This window comes from Rana temporaria, chromosome 2 (genome assembly GCF_905171775.1).
Source record: "Rana temporaria chromosome 2, aRanTem1.1, whole genome shotgun sequence".
In the NCBI taxonomy this organism is placed as follows: Eukaryota; Metazoa; Chordata; class Amphibia; order Anura; family Ranidae; genus Rana; species Rana temporaria.
Genome location: NC_053490.1, coordinates 290009807 through 290030928, shown reverse-complemented (window position 1 = coordinate 290030928; position 21122 = coordinate 290009807). Strand labels below are relative to the sequence as shown.

General features: G+C 42.9%; 1 protein-coding gene and 1 long non-coding RNA gene across 2 annotated transcripts in view; one reads left to right on the top strand and one right to left on the bottom strand.

The window, feature by feature from the left end:
• SF3A3 (splicing factor 3a subunit 3) overlaps positions 1-18922 on the top strand; it is a 34440-nt gene extending 15518 nt beyond the window's left edge. The window contains exons 12-17 of the mRNA XM_040337210.1: positions 1418-1487; positions 5082-5243; positions 13020-13130; positions 13255-13345; positions 14515-14570; positions 18693-18922. Coding sequence (XP_040193144.1) covers positions 1418-1487; positions 5082-5243; positions 13020-13130; positions 13255-13345; positions 14515-14570; positions 18693-18770 — 568 coding nt within the window. The 3' untranslated portion in view covers positions 18771-18922. The remainder of the gene's footprint in view (positions 1-1417; positions 1488-5081; positions 5244-13019; positions 13131-13254; positions 13346-14514; positions 14571-18692) is intronic.
• A 690-nt stretch (positions 18923-19612) lies between these two features.
• LOC120926912 lies at positions 19613-20654 on the bottom strand. Its single transcript, XR_005747000.1, has 3 exons — positions 20545-20654; positions 20100-20239; positions 19613-19987 (listed from the first exon to the last, which is right to left on the bottom strand). It is a non-coding gene; the product is annotated as an uncharacterized LOC120926912 (long non-coding RNA).
• Between the last annotated feature and the right edge of the window lie 468 nt (positions 20655-21122).

Here is a 21122-nt window from a genome sequence, read left to right as displayed (position 1 = left end):
TAATAATTACAGTTAGAATCGGCTGGTTATATGTAAATAATACCTCCGTACGTAGCGTTTGTATTATTCGTTCCCACGGCCACTTCCGGGTACGGTGCTGGCGGTGGGCGTTCCTTATTGATGGACAGGCATCCGACCGACGCATCCATCGCGTCACGAGATGCCGAAAGAAGCCGAACGTCGGTGCGGCTCTATACGGCGCATGCGCAACGACGTTCGGCTTCTTTCGGCATCTCGTGACGCGATGGATGCGTCGGTCGGATGCCTGTCCATCAATAAGGAACGCCCACCGCCAGCTTCGTACCCGGAAGTGGCGGTGGGAACGAATAATACAAACGCTACGTACGGAGGTATTATTTACATATAACCAGCCGATTCTAACTAATTATTATACCAAATGCAATGTCAAAACTTTATTTTTAGGGGAACCACCCCTTTAACCATCTCCTAGACCTTCGTACAGCTATAAAAACCTAATACCCCAGATGTACTAATGCCTCTCCATGACATCTACAAAACTGTGGGTTTGTCTGCGTTGTTCCTCTGAATGTCTTACCTGTTGGCTGCAAGTAGAGTTGAATGGAGTAATCTTATGTGACTAAAGCTTCTTAGGAGATTGTCCCTTTTTAGCCCTGACTGCTTTTTTTTTTTTATTTTTTACTAATGGTGTCGTGTTGGATGTAGTGCAGATATGTAAATAGCTCTGGGTAGGCAGTCTGTTTCATGTGCATCTGGGGTATGGGGTTTTTATTCTGTGATCAGTAGTTCTGGGAGTGGTTTATTGCAAACTGTTGGTGCTATATAAATCCTGTATTATAATAATTGCACTTATATGTGTACATGCATATACTTTTGAAATAAAAAATGGTGAAATTGTGGTTTAAAGGATAAGTTCACCTTTGTAACATGTTTCACCTGTATTTCTCTATTGTACCAGCAAGAGGGGGAACTTCTCCCCGCACCTGCTGTCACAAGTTAAAAGAAACACAGCTATGCGGGGCTTCGCCCACCTGATTGGGTCATTTATTCAGAGTTCTGTGAATGGGAGAACTACTATTACTGACATACCTTGTGGCTGTCGGCTTGTAGTTCTCAATGAACAATCAAGGTGCTGATCTCCATGGTAGTTCTGTGATGGTTCTTGTTATTTTGTACAAGTTGCGAGCAGACGGCTTACACTGACAGTCTTCTAGAGCCCTGCATTGCACTTGTGATCTGCTGATCGCGGGTGCAATGCCTTCCAGGCTCCTAGTAAAAAAAAAAAAGTAATACGTGCACTTTTTGCAGGCAAAAAAAAAGATGTGCATTTATTTTTTTAAGAGTTGAACTTATCCTTTTAAGTGCCTTGTATTTATTTGATTAGTATGATGTTACCATTACAAATAAACTTGATTTTGCAATATGTATATTTTAACAGAGACACAGAGAAGAATAAGGACATTGCCTTCCTTGAAGCTCAGGTTTATGAATATGTTGAAATCCTATCTGTAAGTCGTCTTCTGGTTTATTTTTATTTTCAATAACTGTATTATGCTAAACCAGGCAAATTAGTGACTTGTCTAATGCTAGATCACAATAAATAAAGGCCAATGGTGTGCACGTATTTTATTAATTAATACTTCATAAGATCAGTACTGGTTATATGCCAAGAAAAGTGATTTCCATCAGTTTACTTTTTATTGCAAACACCAGCTACATCTAAAAATACATTGTGGTTTTCACCAGTAGGTTGAATTCCCTGGTCCATTCTATGTTTTAAAGTGGTTGTAAGCCCTTGCATATACCCAGTGAAGTGACTGGCCTCAAGTGATACATAAAGATGAAACACATCCTCCTACATAAGTTGTATCTATCTGCAGTCTTCTCTTTGCATCTGTTCAAAGAGCTAAATTATAAAGTTTGTGACAATTAAGAAAAAATGGGACTGAGAGCTCAAGTCACACTTTGCAGTGCTTGGCAAGGAGACCCCCTGAGTGCTAATTGGAGGGAAAGGACACAGCCCACGGGAACAGAGCTGAGACTGTCAATCAGCTGACACTTCCTCCCCTGTCGCCTTTAGTAAAAATAGATGCGCAACCTAAAATATTGCAAAACGGTGCAAAAAATAAAGAATATTTAAAAAAAATATTCTGAAAAAAAGTCCATAGGGAACAACAAAGTCCAATTAAGATGAGAAAAAAAAGTCCAATTTATGAACGGCTCCTAAAGCTTTGTGGTGATCCAGGAAGCAAAGATACAAATCTTCCTCCTTTTGTTTCCAAGCTGCAACCACGGGATACTAAAAGTGCAAAGTGGCCGCTTACCAGATAGGTTGGATCTCTATAACGGAGATCTTATGGGCTCAGTATCAAAAGATATCCTCCTGGTAACGGCAGCGATCTGGTCAACCTTTCATCACTGAATCCACAGATCAGCTGGGTGTGTGTTTAGCAAAACAATCCTTCACCGTTGTGGAACCTAAGGGGTTAATCCTCCACAATGTGTAAAAAGGCTGTTTGATTCTGTTTTCTCTTATCTGTGGGATGTCTGTGATGTCACTTCTCCTGGCTAAATTTCAAAGTTCTCTGACTTCCTTTTTCCTTCCTTTGCCAGTCCTGATTCAAATCTTCCTCCTTTGTTTCAGTATCTTTGCTTCCTGGATCACCACCAAGCTTTAGGAGCTGTTCATAATTGGACTTTTCCTTTTCATCTTAATTGGTGATCGTGGGCAGCACTAGCTAGCTCTTCCTTCCCTGCTGAGGCAGAGCTTGCTGGCTGCTTTTATTTTTCTTATGTGATTGGCTGATCAGCATCTATCTGCATGCACCTAGCCCTATTGGGTGCATGCAGATGGATACAAACATGGATGGAGGGTATGTCACAAAAATTGAGTGCGTTACTGTGGCCCCCTGCAGACATTATTTAATCTCCTTTTAAAGGGAAGCCTGGCTGAGGCCGACAAGCTGGCATTGAGAAAATGGATGAGGATGACTCTGGGTGGATACGATTGTTGCATTGTGGGGATCCTTTTCACAATGTAACTCATCCCCACACAGTCGTCTTCATCCCCACCCAGCACCATCCACCCCTCTCCACAACACATCGCCATCCACGACCTGGTAAAGAGAGGTGGCTGTGGAGGAGGAGGGGGTTACAGACTGTCCCTTCCCCCCTTAAAATGATTAAGATTGTATTTCTTTTTATTTTTTAATAATTATGAGGTGGCACTGATGGGCTGCACTGGTGGGCACTAATGAGGTGGCACTAATGGACACAGGCTCCACTAATGGACACTGATAGGCTGCACCCCACCTCTCCACCCTAAACAATAACCTCCTCCCCTCCGCCTTAGATTTTATGAGATGGGGGGGGAGAAAATGGCCCCAAAAATCGGCAGCATATATCTGCCATCGGCTGCCCCGATTTCTAAATATCGGCATCGGCCAGAGAGAGACCCATATCGGTCGACCTTTAATTAAAATCTCCCAAGTTTTTGCTGCTGCTCATGACCCTGTTTAGTAGATCTAACCTTATTTGTTGTGGGGACCATTGTCCAAGGGGGAGAAAATTAGGGAAACCAGAGTAACAGGGTTAGGGGGGAAAACTTTCAGTGGGAACACTTGGGGCCCACTATAGGAGCTGGGATTTTCCCTAAGTTTGGAATTCCTTCTCATATTCTGTTGCATGTCTGTGAGGACGTGCAAGGATATTGATCCAATGGCAACAAAGTTAGCTGTAAAAAACCTGATGTATTAGTCTAACCCTTCCTACTCCATCCCTTCTAAGCAATTTTAGTTCTACGTGAAGCTAAGTGGGTAAGGCCCTGGCTTCTGATTTGTCATGATTACTACAATAGTGAGAGATTCCAGACTCTGTTCCTGTTCACCTGGAAGCAGGACTTGCTCGAGCCCCCATGTTGTTTTCTTCACAATATAGAATAAATATGCATTCCAAGATGCACAATGAGAATAGAGAAGGAACTCAAGCTCATATTTCATTAAGAGCAACAAGACACTGTCGGGTGTTAAAACTGAACCCCATGTTTGTTTTAACTTTTAACAGTTTGGACCAAGTTGGTCCAATCAATCTATTTTCTATACTGATACATGAGCCTGTTGGGATCACTGTATAATCTGTATGTAGCATTAGATTTCTCTGAGTGGCTGAGGTGGAGAAGTAGGCGGATGACTACACAATCTCTACCTTTAACCAGTCAAAGGAAGCCTAGTATTCATAAAAATACAAGGCATCCTGTGAATGGCTGAGCAGCAATCCACCTGACTCTGTTTTGTTCCAGGAATGGGACAGGAAATCCCCTGTACTGTTACTGGAAAACCACTAATGCTACATGCAGTTTATAGCCTAAGCATGCATTAATAAAAAATATAGTTTGGACCAGCTTGGTTCAGATTAACTGTTTAGAGTTAAACCAAACCTGTTGGGCTTTAAACTGATTTTTAAAGGTTCAGGGTTTAAAAACAATAACAATCGTTCTAATTACCTGCTCTATGGTTTTGCACAGAGCGGACAGGATCCTTCTCTTTTTAGGCCCCTTTCACATGATTTTTGCATCGGTTTTGATAAGACTTTGAAACAATGCCTGTGAGAACTATGGACCTTGAGTCGCTTCAAAGTCGGACCAAAGTAGTGCAGGGACTGACGTTGCAGAGATATGAATGGTACTCCGTGGAAATCATGGGGTATGACTTGTTATGCGACTTTGCAGTCTCAAGTTTTAGGGCAAGTCGCACACGTGTGAAAGCGGCACAGTCCAAGTCCCCCGCTGGTGCTCTTGGCTCCTCCCCCCACCCTTCGAGTACCCCCCTCCCCCCAGCAAGCCACTGGCTGCATCCATAGGCACAGATCACGTTACCACCTCATAGGATTTAAATGACAGTGGCAGGACCCAATGGCTCCCGCTGCTATCAATCTGCCCTGTGAAAAGAGCGAGAGACGCTGCTTTTTTTTATCTGAATGCATTACGGTGAAGGGGAAAAAAAAACCTTGAAGCTTTAAAACCATTAGAATTTGTTAAATGTTGAAATATTGGTTTCGGATAAACTGACCCTTTAACTCATCTTGTCTGTTCACATTTATTGCAGGAGCAGAGACACCTGACTCATGAAAATGTGCAGCGAAAGCAGGCTCGGACAGGTGATGAGAGGGAAGAAGAGGATGAGCAGATTAGTGAGAGCGAAAGTGAAGATGAGGAAAATGAAATCATTTATAACCCCAAAAACCTTCCACTTGGCTGGGATGGAAAGGTCAGTGCCTGTTTGTTTGTTTTTTGTTCCCTCATCTGCACTTTATTATAACATTGTGTGTGTGTGTGTGTGTGTGTGTGTGTGTGTGTGTGTGTGTGTGTGTGTGTGTAATATATATATATATAATATATATATATATATATATATATATATATATATTATATTTATTATACAGTATCTCACAAAAGTTAGTACACCCCTCACAATGTAAGTAGTGAGTGTACAGCTTGTATAACAGTGTAAATTTGCTGTCCCCTCAAAATAACTCAACACACAGCCATTATAGTCTAAACCACTGGCAACAAAAGTGAGTACACCCCTAAGTGAAAATGTACAAATTGAGCCCAATTAGCAATTTTCCCTTCCGGTGTCATGTGATACAAGGTCTCAGGTGTGAATGAGAAGCAGATGTGTTAAATTTGGTGTTATCGCTCTCACTCTTACTGGTCACTGGAAGTTCATCATGGCCCCTCATGGCAAAGAAGTCTCTGAGGTTCTGAAAAAACAGAACTCCAGTGGCAAACTGTGAAGCTCTGGTGATCTCCATGCCCAAGAGGGTTAAGGCAGTGCTGGAAAATAATGGTGGCCACACAAAATATTGACATTTTTCACTTTGGGGTGTACTCGCTTTTGTTGCAAGTGGTTTAAACATTAATGGCTGTGTTATTTTGAGGGGACAGCAAATTTACACTGTTATACACGCTGTACACTCACTACTTTACATTGTATCAGTGTCATTTCTTCAGTGTTGCATGAAAAGATATAATAAAATATTTATAAAAATGTGAGGGTGTACACACTTTGGTGACATTCTGTATATATGTTTTATAATTGATTCATATTTTACGATCTATTACGAATTACAGAACAATAATATTGTAGCTATATTATTTACGTATAAATTAAGTATTCATAAACTTTTTCAATTTTCATTTACTGCCAGCAGGTGGAGCCTGTAAGCTTCTTTTTTTCCCCCTTACCACTAGAAAAACCAAATCCAGTTTACAAGTTGAGTAGTTTCAACTAAGAGTTACACAAGAGTGAGGTTTTTTTTTTGACCCCAAACCATTTTACTTTAAATTTAGGCCAATTCACACAGGGCTTTCCACTGATCTCCACTGATCTCCGCTGAGCAAGCGGATGATGGGTCCATCTCCACTCACTGTGCGGAGGCTGACCTGTCAGAGCCCCGCTGTCCTCTATGGCAGTGGTCATCAACCCTGTCCTCAGGGCCCACTAACAGGCCAGGTGTGCAAGATAACTGAAAGACATCACAGGTGATTGCAGTATTGTAGTCTGCATCTCCCCAAGTTAATAAATAAAACCTGGCCTGTTAGTGGGCTCTGAGGACAGGGTTGATGACCACTGCTGTATGGGAAAATCGGATGAAAACGGATCCACCTGTCTGTTTTCATCTGATTCGCCATACGGATGGGAAAATAGGGTTTCCATCCATCTAGATTTGACAGACAGGATCGGATAGTGCCCGGATGTCAGTGGACATGTCACGGCTCCATAGAGGTGCATAGCACATCCAATAAGGTCCGCTTGAAAAATGGACAGGCGGACCTGATCGGACAGCATGTGTGAAAGGGCCCTTAGGTTTCAAGTGTTCCCAGAGTGCAGCCACCATTTTGTTCAATGTTTCACTTAAATAGCATCTTCCCTTCACTTATTCCTCAACTTTCCCTGCCAGAGATGTTTTTGCATTTATTTGCACATGTTTAAAAAAACAATGGAACAGGCCTGAAGATTACATAAAATTTCCAAAACATTATATACTTTTTTGAAAGCAGACATCCTACAAAATACAATCGTGATTGTTCTAATTTTTTAAGTTGCCTGATATTAGCACAACGGTTTGGAAAATGCTAAATTTCAGTAACGATATATATTGGTTAATTTTAGGGTACAATCAACTGCCTAATGTTTTATACTTTTTTTAAAAGATGAGGTTGCGTTGAGTAAATTGATACCCAGCATGTCAAGCCTTAAAATTGTGTGCACCCAGGAAACGGTGAAAAACTTTGGTATCATTTAATTTTCCAAAGGTGACACTTTCAATGCCCTCTACTGGTCATTAGTGTTAAAGTGGATGTAAAGCTATTCTCAACCACCATGGCAGTTGTTTATAAAGGATATCTATAAGGATATACATGCCACCTGCATGTATCCTTACCTGTCAAATGTCTCCCCTCTGTTATGAGACCCGAAAAACTGCAGATTCTGTGGGTGGGTCTGTTGTCTGGAACTTGGGTGGAGTCGTGATGTCAGACTCCCCGCCGACCTCTACACTCCCCTTGTCCACATGCATTTTCTCTTGTGTATTTCTTACACAGAAGTTTTTCTATGATCATCAAGTCAAATTCCAGTAAAGTCACCACATGACTTCAGCATGCCCAATCATGACATTTGGAAACGATCAAGTGGTTCCACAGCCACTGCATTGCTTCCATTTGTCAGCTTGCTTGGCCGATATACACACACACGCCCAGCAGCCACCGAAAGGGTGTAAACCCCCCGTCAGGTCTGCACGAAGGACGAACAGGTAAGTATTAAACATTTCATTTATTTTAGGTAAAATATCACTTGGATGAAAAGGTCCAGTGGTTTTGTATATATATTTCCCTATCCGTCTTTCAGGACAGCCACAACTTGAGAGATAGGCTCCTCCTCTTCCTTAGGAAACACTGCACAGCCTTTAAAATCTCTCCTCCCCCTGCTAGACCTCAGTTCTTAGTGTTTCCTCCGGTGGGGAGACACTGCTGAGGAACCAGGGCAGTGCAGTCAGGGGACTGTGGCCATAGTTTTTTTCCTATATGGGAGGCAGGGGCTTCCTAAAAGGACAAGATTGGGCGAAGACTTACCGCCAAAAACGCACCCCAATCCATGTCGAGCGCGGCAGACGGCTTGTGGGGGGTCCCTATCGTGTCCACAGGACCACAGCGGGGGAACTCGGCTCCGGGCACCCTGATTCAGGCCGCAGGTTGTTTTTTTTTTTTTTTTGAAAATCGCGGGCCGAGTGGCGGGCGACGTCACTTCCGGTGCGCCTCGGAAAGGATTCCCTTTGACCCGCGACTTCCGGTTCCGGGTCGCGACGCTGATAGAGACCCACGCGTCCTGCTGGAGGTGTCGGATACTCGTGGGGACGAGTTAGACACAGCGCAACCACCCCACAATGTCGGTGACTTCTCCGGAACGGGACCAGACCAGGGACGCTACCTCCAGCCAGTCCAAGGTAAGGGTTTCCTGGGGAGGGTTTCCCAAGACCTTAGACTGTGTCTTTTTCCTCCCTCTGCTTCCCCTTGGTGGTTGGGGGAGAGGAAGGAAAGGCAGCAGGGCACCTAGCAGTAGTGTCTGTCTAGTGCTTCCCAAAGGGTTGTAACCATGTTGTTGTTTTTAAAAAAAAAAAAAAAAAAGCTTTTTTGGTATCTTTGCTTTTTTAAATGTGGGTCCTTGTATCTTCTATTTTCAGAAGAGCCTGGAAAAAAGCCAAGAAAAAACAGGAAGGACACATAGTTCTAAGAAAAAATGTGCTTCCTGTAGGGACTCCCTTCCTGATTCTTGGATGAAAGTTTTGTGCAGAGACTGCATAAACTCTTTAGTTAGGGAAAGGGATGCAGAACAGGGGGATAGTTTAGCGGCTTCAGTTAAGGAACTAGCCTCTACCTTTTCCTCTTTCAAAACCTTGTTTGAAAGGGTGCAACCCCCCCTGGTACCCCCACAGGTTACAACCCACCCTGATGTTCAGGGTCTTGCACCTGCCTCTCCTGATCCTTCAGCGGAGGCAGTTGATTTTGCAGGCCCTTCTCAGGGGCAGCACTCCTTATTGGAGAATGTTGCTTCCGACTCGCAGGCAGAGTCAGGTGAAGAAGACCAGGACAGTGAGTCCAAAAAGTCTTCCAGATATAAGCTATCTCTTGAGGAGGTTGAGGAATTGCTAGGTGCCATTTACACGACCCTAGGCATTCACACACATATTGAGGCAGATACGGACAAGGACACTATTTTGGCTTCCTTCCCCACAATTTTAAAGGGGGTAGCCTACATTGCGGATGCTTCAGCGGAATCCGTTCGCATGTCAGCCAGGTCAGCAGCCCTGGCTAATTCTGCCAGAAGAGCTCTCTGGCTCAAGACTTGGTCAGGAGACATTGCGTCCAAGTCCAAGTTATGTGGGATTCCCTTTACAGGAGATCTCCTATTTGGTCCCGACCTGGAGTCAGTCTTAGACCGCACGGCGGATAAGAAAAAATCTTTTCCGTTTAAACGTAAAACTCCACCAAAAGGGAGAGGGTTTCGTCCCCAGAGACAGACAGGGGTTCCGAAACCGGAGACTCAAAAAAGGGTCTGGACACCCAGGGGTAGGGGAAGAGGAGCGATTTTTTGCCCACCTGACCAGCCCCCCAAAAAACAATGACTCCCAGATCAGAGTGGGAGGAAGGTTGGGGGCCTTCCTCCCACAATGGGAGTCCTTTTCCCCAAACAGGTACGTCTTGGCGATAGTGAGAAGGGGGTATTCCCTGGAGTTCTCATCCCTTCCGCCTCAGAGGTACCTGGTCACTCAGCTTCCCAGAGCCAAGGAAAGAGCAGAAGCTCTAGTGGGGGCCTTGAGGGATCTGGAGGCCCAAAATGTTGTTTGCAGAGTCCCAAAAGGGGAGGAGAAAAAAGGTTTTTACTCCCACATTTTCGTGGTAAGGAAACCCTCCGGCAAGTACAGGTTAATCTTAAACCTGAAACCGCTGAACAAGTCTGTAACATACAAAAGATTCCGTATGGAGTCAATTTTCACGGTAAGGGCCCTCCTACCACAGAATTGCTTTATGGTCTCCCTGGACCTCAGAGACGCGTACCTGCACGTACCCATTGCAGAGGGGTCTCAGGAGTTTCTGCGGCTAGCGATAGACTTGGGAACCTCGGTGGTGCACCTACAGTTCCAGGCCTTGCCATTCGGTCTATCCTCCTCACCCCGCGTGTTCACAAAGGTCCTGGCGGAACCAATAGCTTTTCTGCGTCTTCAGGGAGTGGGTATAATAGCTTACCTGGACGACCTGCTTCTTTTTGCAGCCTCTCCAGAACAAGTAGCCAGGGACCTGGAACTAACCAAAAAGACCCTTATGGACCTAGGTTGGCTGTTAAACCTGGAAAAATCCAGTCTAATACCATCACAATGCATTCCTTATTTAGGGTACACCCTAGACTCCACCCTTCTAAGGGTCTTCCTTCCATTAGAGAAGGCTCTGAAGTTAGAGAAATCGGTATCTGTCCTCCAGGGCAGCCATCAGGTTTCAATCAGATTCCTGATGTCAACTCTAGGGCTGTTAACGTCCACCCTACCGGCAGTCCAGTGGGCCGGGATTCACTTTCGGGCCCTGCAGGCCTTTGTACTCAGAGTCTGGGACCACAGCTTAGAACGCCTAGACGTCCTGGTACAGGTCCCAAGTCAGGTGAAGAGATCCCTCTGGTGGTGGAGAAAGATCACCAATTTGTCGCAGGGTCGTCTGTGGCATATCCGGTCTCCACTGATTGTCACCACAGACGCCAGCGGCAGAGGTTGGGGAGCTCACCTGGGTGTACTTCCAGCACAGGGTGTTTGGGAAGTGGCAGAGCTGAAACATTCCTCCAACTGGAAGGAGCTGAGGGCGATCGGTTTAGCTCTCATCTTCTTTCAGGAGAGACTTCGAGGACACCACGTCCAGGTGAGGTCAGACAATTCGTCGGCCGTGGCCTATGTGAACAAACAAGGTGGCACCAGATGTGTAGCCCTGTCGACCATAACAACAAAAATCTTTCGCTGGGCCGAAACAAATACCCTGTCCTTGTCAGCAGTTTTTCTAAGGGGAATAGAAAACAATACAGCGGATTTCCTCAGTCGAAGTCAACTGAGGGAAGACGAGTGGTCCCTCAATCAGGAGGTCTTCCATCTTCTGGTCAAGAGATGGGGGTCTCCGGAGATAGACCTCTTCGCGTCCAGGGAGAACGCAAAAACACATTGGTTTTTCTCTCGGGGCAGGGGAGAGGGAGCAAGAGGGATAGATGCCTATCCCAGAGCTGGCGATTCGAGATTTGTTACGCCTTCCCACCCCCAGCTCTTCTACCATTGGTCCTGAGAAAATTTCAGCTGGAGAACACCTCACTTATCCTTGTGGCACCCCACTGGCCCAAGAGGGCTTGGTTTTCGGTTCTCAAGCAACTGACCATAGAACCCCCCTTTTTTCTTCCTCTTCGAGAGGATCTTCTCTCGCAGGGACCAGTTCTATGCCCACAGGTACACAGGTGGAACCTTGCGGCGTGGTTACTGAGGAGTCCTTGCTGAGGTCCAGAGGTTTTTCAGACAAACTGACTGCCACCCTTCTTAACAGTAGGAAGAAGGAGACGCGTTCTATATATAGAAAAGTTTGGCTTCATTTAAATACTTGGTGCCAGGAGTTTTCCTTTCCAGCACAAAGCCACAAGTCCGTTCTAGAGTTTCTTCAGTGCGGAGCGGATAAAGGCTTGTCAGTGAGTACCCTTAAAGGCCAGGTCTCAGCCCTCAGTGTGTTTCTAGAGAGCCCTCTAGCCTCCAATCCTTGGGTCATCAGGTTCTTTAGGGCCTTGTCCAGACAGAAACCTCCTCAGGGACCTCCCTTCCCCAAGTGGGATCTATCACTAGTTTTACAGGTGCTAACAGGGTTGCCCTTTGAACCCTTAGACAAGTGTTCGTTAAAGGATTTAACGTTTAAAACAGTCTTCTTAGTTGCAGTAACTACTGCCAGGAGGGTCAGTGAATTGGAAGCCCTGTCCATTCGCCCTCCTTTTTGTGTAATTTTCCCGGATCGAGTCGTTTTTAAAACCGATCCAGCCTTCCTTCCGAAAGTGGCTTCTAAGTTTCATAGAAGCCAGGAGGTTGTGTTACCTTCATTTTGTTCCAATCCCTCAGGTGAAAGGGAGTTTAAGTTTAGTACACTAGATGTTAGGAGGTGCATCCTACAGTACTTAGAACTGACTCAAAGTTTTAGGAAGTCAGACTCTTTGTTTGTTTTATTTTCTGGGACCAGAAAAGGACAGAAAGCGTCTCGTCGCACAATTGCTAGATGGCTTAGACTAGTTATTGGGCAGGCTTACGCCTTGACTGGTAGGGAAGTCCCTACAGGAATAAAGGCACACTCTACTCGAGCGGTGGCTACTTCTCAGGCTGAAAGGGCTGGAGCGACGCCAGATCAAATATGCAGAGCCGCAACTTGGTCCAGCTACGCCACCTTCGTCAAGCATTATAGAGTAGACTTGGTGTCAGCAGGTGAACAAGCCTTTGGGAGAAAAGTCTTGCAAGCCGTGGTCCCACCCTAATTTGTAAGTACTCGATTATCCTCTCAAGTTGTGGCTGTCCTGAAAGACGGATAGGGAAAAATGGAGTTACACTTACCGGTAACGTCCTTTCCAGTAGTCTTTCAGGACAGCCCTAGTTACCCTCCCGAAAAATTGGAAGAATGGGGTTTCTAATCCAGGAACATAGTATGATATTGATGTTTAAACTATGGATTACTAACATGTTCTTGTGTCTCCCCAGCGGACCGGAGGTGCTCGTATAAAAACTGAGGTCTAGCAGGGGGAGGAGAGATTTTAAAGGCTGTGCAGTGTTTCCTAAGGAAGAGGAGGAGCCTATCTCTCAAGTTGTGGCTGTCCTGAAAGACTACTGGAAAGGACGTTACCGGTAAGTGTAACTCCATTTTTCTTTCAAATGATCAAAAATCGAGTAATAAAACCTATATAATAAACTGATCAAATTTTTTCCTCTTTTAGCCTATACCATACTGGCTATACAAATTGCACGGACTTAATATAAACTACAACTGTGAGATTTGTGGAAATTACACCTACAGAGGGCCCAAGGCTTTCCAGCGCCACTTCGCAGTAAGTATTTATCGAATATGTTCTACAATTAAATGTGTTTGTTTTTTTTGTTTTTGTTTGTTTTTATAACTAAACCTTACAAGTAACTGCCACTTATTTATTTCTGCTCTGATCTCATTACCAGGAATGGAGGCATGCACATGGTATGCGTTGTCTGGGCATTCCAAACACCGCTCACTTTGCTAATGTCACACAGATAGAAGATGCAGTTTCCTGTGAGTAAATATGGCACATTCCTGGTCTTTTATGTTATCTGATTAGCTTTCACACTTTTTGTATGTGTTGTGCAGTACAGCGGTTGAATGCTGCAACTCCAAGTTGAAGTTAAAGAGCTTTTTTTTTTTTTTTAAATAGTAAAAAATCTTTTCAATGGAATTGCAGTTTTCTAAAGGAACTATATCTAGGACCACCTGAACAATTTGTAAAAGCTTTCAGCAGAAATAAATGCTAGCAAGAAATGGTGGCCTACTTTGCGGCTGAAAGGGATTTTTATGCTGAAAATGGTTTCCCCTTGTAACATTATTGATATTACTTGTGCATATATTGTAGAGCTGCACGATTAATCGCAGAGAGAATCGCGATCTCGATTCTCCCCGCCCGCGATCTCCCCGTGGGATGACCCGCGATTCTTCTGTGTTCACCGCTGGTTCCACGTAACCAGCGTGGAACGCAAATGCCGCCGATATTGAAACTGACGTCAGCAGCCTGCGCCGCTGGATAGATGCCTGAGCTTCTCTCACAACAGTAGTTTGTATCCATGCGCCACCCAGTGGTTGCCGGCGGTACTGCTTCTGATGTATTAAACCTTCTCACAGTTCTGTACAACTGTGTGTATCCATGCACCACCCAATGGTTGCTGGCAGTACTGCTTCTGATCTATAAAAAAAGAGACCAGTGATATGTCTATAATGTTAAAGACCATATAACTCCTATGAAAAAAATCAGAATCAAAGTTTTATTCTGCTTTTTTCATAGGAGTTATATGATCTTTAACATTATAGACATATCACTGGTCTCTTTTTTTTTTTTTTATATATTCATATTTTCAGATAAATCACAGGTTTATTTAATAATTTTTTTTGGGGGGGGGGGGTTCTGGCATTACATTTTTGAGAATCGTGATCTTTTGTCTAAGCAAAAGAATTGTGATTCTCATTTTGACCAGAATCGTGCAGCCCTAATATATTGTAAGGTAAACTCTGATTATGGTTCAAAATGGTAATCCATTTTTGGTGACACTTCACCCTGCGTATGCTATGCAAGAACATTTGCTGATCCTTTTTTTTTGGGGGTTTTGTTTTGTTTTTTTAAGTTCTGAGTTTCTTTGGTCTTGTTTGTAAATGCTACCTGTTGCCGTTAACCATGTAATATTTTATTTATTTAGTGTGGTCAAAACTCAAGCAGCAGAAGGCTTTAGAGAGGTGGCAGCCTGATACAGAGGTAAGACAATGATGTAATTTTCATTCTCCTTGGAAACATACAGACCTACCAACTCAATATATAATGAAGGCTTATGATGATGCACCAAACAGTTATTCTTGTAGCCAGTTGCTTTCACTTCGTGCTTTAACAATGGTTTATAGGAAACAAAGCCCCTAGGGACTTTGCAGATCCCTCAAAGGTATATATTCTGCTTGCCAGTAACAGTCACTGTTACACAGGTGCCTCCTATGTTCACCTCTAACGTGGTAACCCAACAACTGGTGTCACAACAGTGCGTTACCCAGAAACAAAATATTTCTTCCCTATTAGATGCTTTGTTTTTTTTTTTTGGTATTTCCTGATTATGGAAATACTGCTTTGTTACTTTATGTCTTTGTGTAATGTTTTATACAAATCGCTACTGTAAATATTACTTTCACTGTTCCACAAGTGAACAAAAATGAATCCCTTACAGTAGCGATTATTTTCTCTTTTTGTACTATAAAGGGCTCATTTTATTTTTTTGTAACTCAATTATGTTACTAAAAGTTTTAGCCCTGGTTCACACCTATGTATTTTTTGCATAAATGCACTACAGTTCACTTACTATGGTTTCCTACTGGACACGTTCACATCTGTTTTTTTCAGCTGCTGTGTATTTGGAAAAAGAGCCAGGGACTTTTTTTCAACGCAAAACGGTGCTTTTTTTTTTTTTGGTTCAATATACTTCAATGGAGAAGCTGCAGAAAAGCATGTAATGAGTTTTTGCAGCAATTTGTTTTTACATGTGCCCAATTTGGGCAAAAAAAGCATAAAAAATGCAAACGTGCAAATCGCAGCAAAATCGCGTGCACAAAAATCAAAACGCACAGCAAAACACTGCAGAAACGGATCAAAGGCAAACTGCATAAGTGTGTACTGAGCCTTATGCTGGCCACACGGCGAGAATATTAATACGAAAAATCTTTGTACATTCACTAAATGAAATAATGTGGTTTGAAATTTTCACTTGCTTTTAACATTCCGTTTTAAAATGAAAGTAATTTCTAAAAGGAAACCGCATACATTGTCTGAGAATTCCTTGTAAACAAGAAGTTTTCTATTATTTATAATAATATCTGATGATATTTACCAGATTCACCCTCTAATAGTATATATCTTATTTCAGTTATTAGTGGATTAGAGATTTTACTCCCTAACCATATAGTCGGTTATATTTACTACTGCATAGAGATATTTCGGAAAAAATTGCCATTTTTATTTTTTTTACTTTACATATTAACTAAATTATACACCAATTTTTTTTAAGGTAATTAACCGATTAATTGAAACAATCGGTCAACTAATCGATTATGAAAATAATCGTTAGTTGCAGCCCTACTGTACATCATTGTATTGTACAGAATTTTTGTTTGTTCTGTACTTTTGCAAATTAAAACGTTATTGAGCTGGAGTTTTGTGTTTTTTAGACCTTGTTTTCACAATACAGTAGTTAAAAATGTTTACAATAAATTACTTGTGGCTCTCATTTAACAACCAATTAACTTAACGACCTGCTTGTTGGAACGAAACCTGGTCGTTAAGTCAGGAGTACCCGTACTAGAAATTTACAATACAGGGGTGTGGCACTTTACGATTAATTTTAGAATTCTACTTTCAGACAATTTTTATATACATGTTTTTAAGATTTAATCTGTTACAGTATGTTGCAAGTTGTGAAGGATGTATGCACACTTCTGATGGCAGAAATAAACTAGTGTAGTAAGGGAAAACTCAAAGTAACCTTGTTTTTTGATGATGATGATGAACTCAGCCCTTCTCTTCTCTTTGATACCGACGACCTTTATGACCAAATCTCACCCCTATCCTGTACAGACCTAGCCATTTCTGTCTACAACGCTTCACTTTAGCTATGATTAAGCATTGACACTCAATGCGAAACGCGTCAGCTGTTTATCCCACTGTGTGCTGATATCTGTAGTGCATTTTTTCCTGTACCCAATAAAGGGCACGTCTTTTTTCAAGTTACTGGAGTGCGGCTGTCCATATCCTTATTGTTTTTGCACAACGCTTCACTTCTAGCCTCGCTGGCCCCAGCTCACTACACACAGAATCAGGCCCAGACCCTTTTAACCTTGGCAAACAGATGATACTAGAAGTCTGAAAAAAAGTCATGCTCCTGAGCACCTGTGGCGTAAGACTAAGGCCCCATACACACCATAGAATCTATCCGCAGATAAATCCCATCAAATGGGTTTCTGCGGATAGATTCTATGGTGTGTACACTCCGTCGGATATTTATCCGAGGATAAATCTCCCCTGGGATGGATTTCCAGCAGATGGATATTTGCTGACATGCTCAACAAATCCATCTGCTGGAATCCATTCCAACGGATGGATCCGCTCGTCTGTACAGACTTACCGGATCCATCCGTCCAAAGGAATTCCCCGCACGCGTCGTAATGATTTGACGCATGCGTGGAATTCCTTATATGACAGCGTCGCGCCCGTCGCCGCGTCATAATAGCCGACACGTCATCGGCAGAGGATTCCTCTCGTGTGTATGGGGCCTCAGTCTCAAAGATTTCAACCAATATAAATCTGCCCTCCAAAAATACAATTCCAGCCTCCTCACTGCCAAGCAGACCTATTTTATCACTCATTAATAACTTATCATCCTGTCCCTGTCAACTCTTCTCTACCTTCAACTCTCTACTTCGTCCTCCACCCACCAACTCACTCACTGCCTAGGAGATCGCCAATCACTTCAAACAGAAGATTGATACAATTTGTGTGGAGATCTCTGCTGTTCAGATACCCTCCACACTTTACATTTCATGCCCACAGGTACAATCATTCCTTCCCTCTTTCAACCCCACCACTGTAGACAAGGATGCTAAACTACTCTCCAACGTCCATCTTACCACCTGCCCTCTGGAGCCCGTTCCCTTACAAATGCTACGTTCACCCTCTGGCTCTATTCTACACACTCTAACCCACAAACTGCTCTTCTACAACTAACAAACGATCTACTAATGGCCAAAACAAATGGACACTATTCTGTACTCCTACTCCTGGACTTCTCTGCTGCCTTTGATATGGTTGACCACCCCCTCCTCCTCAAACTCCACGCTTTTGGTCTCTGTGACTGTACTCTTCGCTGGTTCTCTTCCTACTTGTCCAACCGCACTGTTGGTGTTACAATTCTACTTTCTCCTCTTCCTTTCTCTGTTGGGGTCCCCCAAGGTTTTGTTCTTGGACCCCTTCTATTTTCAATCTACACCTCATCCCTGGGTCAGTTGATAGCCTTTGTGTTTAAACTGGACCTCATTTACAGACCGAAGTTCTTCCCTTTTTTGATCTCTAAAATAACTAAAAGATACTTTGTATCTCTTCTCTTTATCTCTCAGCGCTGAGGAATGTTGGTAAACATTTGTCTGCTTTTTTATGGCAGCTCGGCTCTGCACTGGTTACACAGAATTGCGGAAATGGTCGATTAGGATCGGGAGAAGATCTAAATCGGAATTCTTATTTTTTTAAACGATTAATCGTGCAGCTCTAATGTGTATAAATAAACTGTTTTCGCTGAACAATAAGAAAACCTAAAAAGAGAAGTTTGGGGTTTTTTTTTTTCTTCCTTCAAAATCATACTTGGGTGGATGCAGCAATGGTCCCCCGCTGGCTCTAAGGCTGAAAAACCAAGCGATCAAAGATGTTGGTGTTCAGAGCTCCGTGAGCAGATCTCTGCTGAAAATGGGCCACAGGAGTGCAGAATGAACTGTGATCCATAGATCGCAGTTCATAGATCCTGTGATCCATAGAAGTACAGCCAAACTAGCTTTGGATGTACGTCTCCTTTTTAAGAGCAAAGAACACTAACATATGAGTTGCAATGCTCTAAATTTTATACTTGGAATCCATGGTTCAGGAAACCAACTACTGGCGACTATTATTTGCTAGTATATATCCACTAAATAACCAGTAGTTTTAGATGGTACTGCTGATGCTTCCGTTGAAACACTAATTTACTGTTCTAAAATTTAAAGGTTCCTACAGGGAATGCAACCTAACTTGGCTGTAACTGTTTTTCTGAGTGTGTCCAATAGCTTGATTCTAATGAAGAATGTTTTATATTTACAGGAGGAATATGAAGATTCCAGCGGGAATGTTGTCAACAAAAAGACATATGAAGATCTGAAACGCCAAGGCCTTTTGTAACCAGATTGTTTCTCTAGCTGTTCCATTTTCCTTTACCTCTATCAGATTCCCCAGTAAATTGTCAACACATTTTGTTTGCTAGAGCCCACTGATTGGGGTTGTATTTGCTTGTAAGATTTTTTTTAATTAAAGTATCGGCAACTTTTTCAGTACTTGAAGGCCATTCTTATGATTTTCATTTAACTTTTTCAAGAATGAAGTGTGTGATGTCTGACAGATCAGTGATGTATGTATAAACCAGTCTTTCCTAAATGTCATGTTACCAACTCTAGTGAACCCTTCCATGTCTTTATTTAAACTAAACATAGCCGCTATTATCCTGTGCTAAGATAAGAACCTTGAAGCCTTCTGGAGTTGAAATGAGACTTTCCTCACTTCCTAACCCTCAAATTCTTTCTGCTTTTATGAGTATTGTAGCCCCCCCCCCCCCATATATAGTTAACCACTCCAGCCAGTTCACAGGAAAAGCCACACGCTAATACACCATCAATTTGGACAAGGGATTAGACAGTAACATGTGACCCATGTATAATTTTATTGGGAAAACATGCAGCTGAGCTTCCACCAGGACAAGCAAGCATTGAAAGATGACATATTATTGCTGGCAGCTTCTGGAGTGTTGGTTGTATTTGGAGGGTTCCCTTAAGGTGCTAGTGAGGACCATCTGCATCTCTGCTGAGCCTGTTTTGACCCCCGAGTAGGCCTATTTTCTGATTTTGGGGGTGTCACACTTTAAATGACAATTGCTCGGTCATACAATACTGTACCCACATTTTTAATACAGACAAGAAAGAAAAACGATTACCCCCAGATGGGACTTTTAAGGCCAGACTCCAATGTATATATAAAAATTTTTTAATTTATTAGATATTTGCACCAAGATGGGTAAACACTTAATTACAGAGTAATTCTGGATGTTGGATTACAGAAATCTTCTGGAACAGTCAGAAATTATGTATAATAAGAATAAAAAACATATAAGAAGTAGTGATAAAGTGACACCTGGGGCACACGTCCCATGTGTGGACCCAGGAGAAAATAGGAAACAACAAGAAAGTACTCAAATAAAACCTCGTGAAGATACAATACAATTAGATTAAAAAACACTCTGTAGAGAGTAGTGGAGAAATGCCCGACGCGTTTCTGGTCTATTGATGGAGCAACAGACCTTCATCAGGGGCCACAGGAGTGTGTGATTACAAGCTGTTTTTCTCTCTCTAAAAATAAAACACACATCATTATATTATATCATATCATCAGGTGTATATGGATCCATATTTTAAGTAGTTGTTGGAGATACCTCTACTATAATGTATATGATCAACATACCGTTTGTGGTAAACCAGGGTTTGAAAATTGACCCTCAACTTGTCGGTTTAGGATATCCCCAGGGCCGACTTATGGGGTCTCATAAGTAAGAAAAGAGAAAGGGGAGGGATGGCTCCGATTGATCCCAAACACACGGTATCCTATTGAAATTTAAGGATATAGGGAGTAGAAAAAGAAAAGAGAGAAAAGAAATAAGAGAAAAAGGAGAGAAAAAAGGAAAAAAGAGAAGAAAAAAAGAGAAAAGAAAGAGAAAGAAAAAAGGGTAAGGAAAGAAAAGAAAGAAAGAGAAAAGAAGAGAAGGGGGGAAAAAAAGGAGGGAGAAAACGGAGAAAGAGGAAAAAAGAAAAAGAAAGAAAAAAGAGAGAAAAAGTAAAAACATGACAAATGATCCAATGCATAAATCCTTGGTCATACTGCTCATATTCATGATAGAAACAATAATTACCCAAATGTAGGGCTTGTTAGGGCAAAAGTGCAGCAGGTCAGGGGGTTTACTGAGTCCAATGCGGACGATCCTCTTAGAGTTGCTAGGGGGAATCCCGGGCTCTATATGTAGAGGAACCTGGTGCCGAATGCCTGTGGAGCAGACGTATATAGATAGAAACTGAGGCATGCATGGTAAGGAGAGGTACATGCTAGAGTGAGGTTAGGTTGGTTACAAAAAGGCTTGTTTGAGTATAAGGTAGAACAGGCACTCACCGTGATTGGGGTATTGTAATACCAGCGTTACTCCCTTCAGCTCGCAGGGTGCTGGGAGAACTGGTCATATGTTGGCTCTATTTATGGGGTGGACATGACCTGGGAGGGCCGTGTAGCTCGGCCCCTCCCAGGGATTCTGATCAGATGGGATTGCCATCTGCTGTTTACAATCGTTCTGCTGGAGGGGGCGGGATGGGGCTAGTGGGCATGGCAATCCGCCCCTCGATGGGGAGGAGTGCCTTCTTTCCAGCATTGTTGTGTAACTATGGTGATGACGCTGGCGTCACGGGCCATGTGACCCTGCGCCTCGCGTCACACCATGAA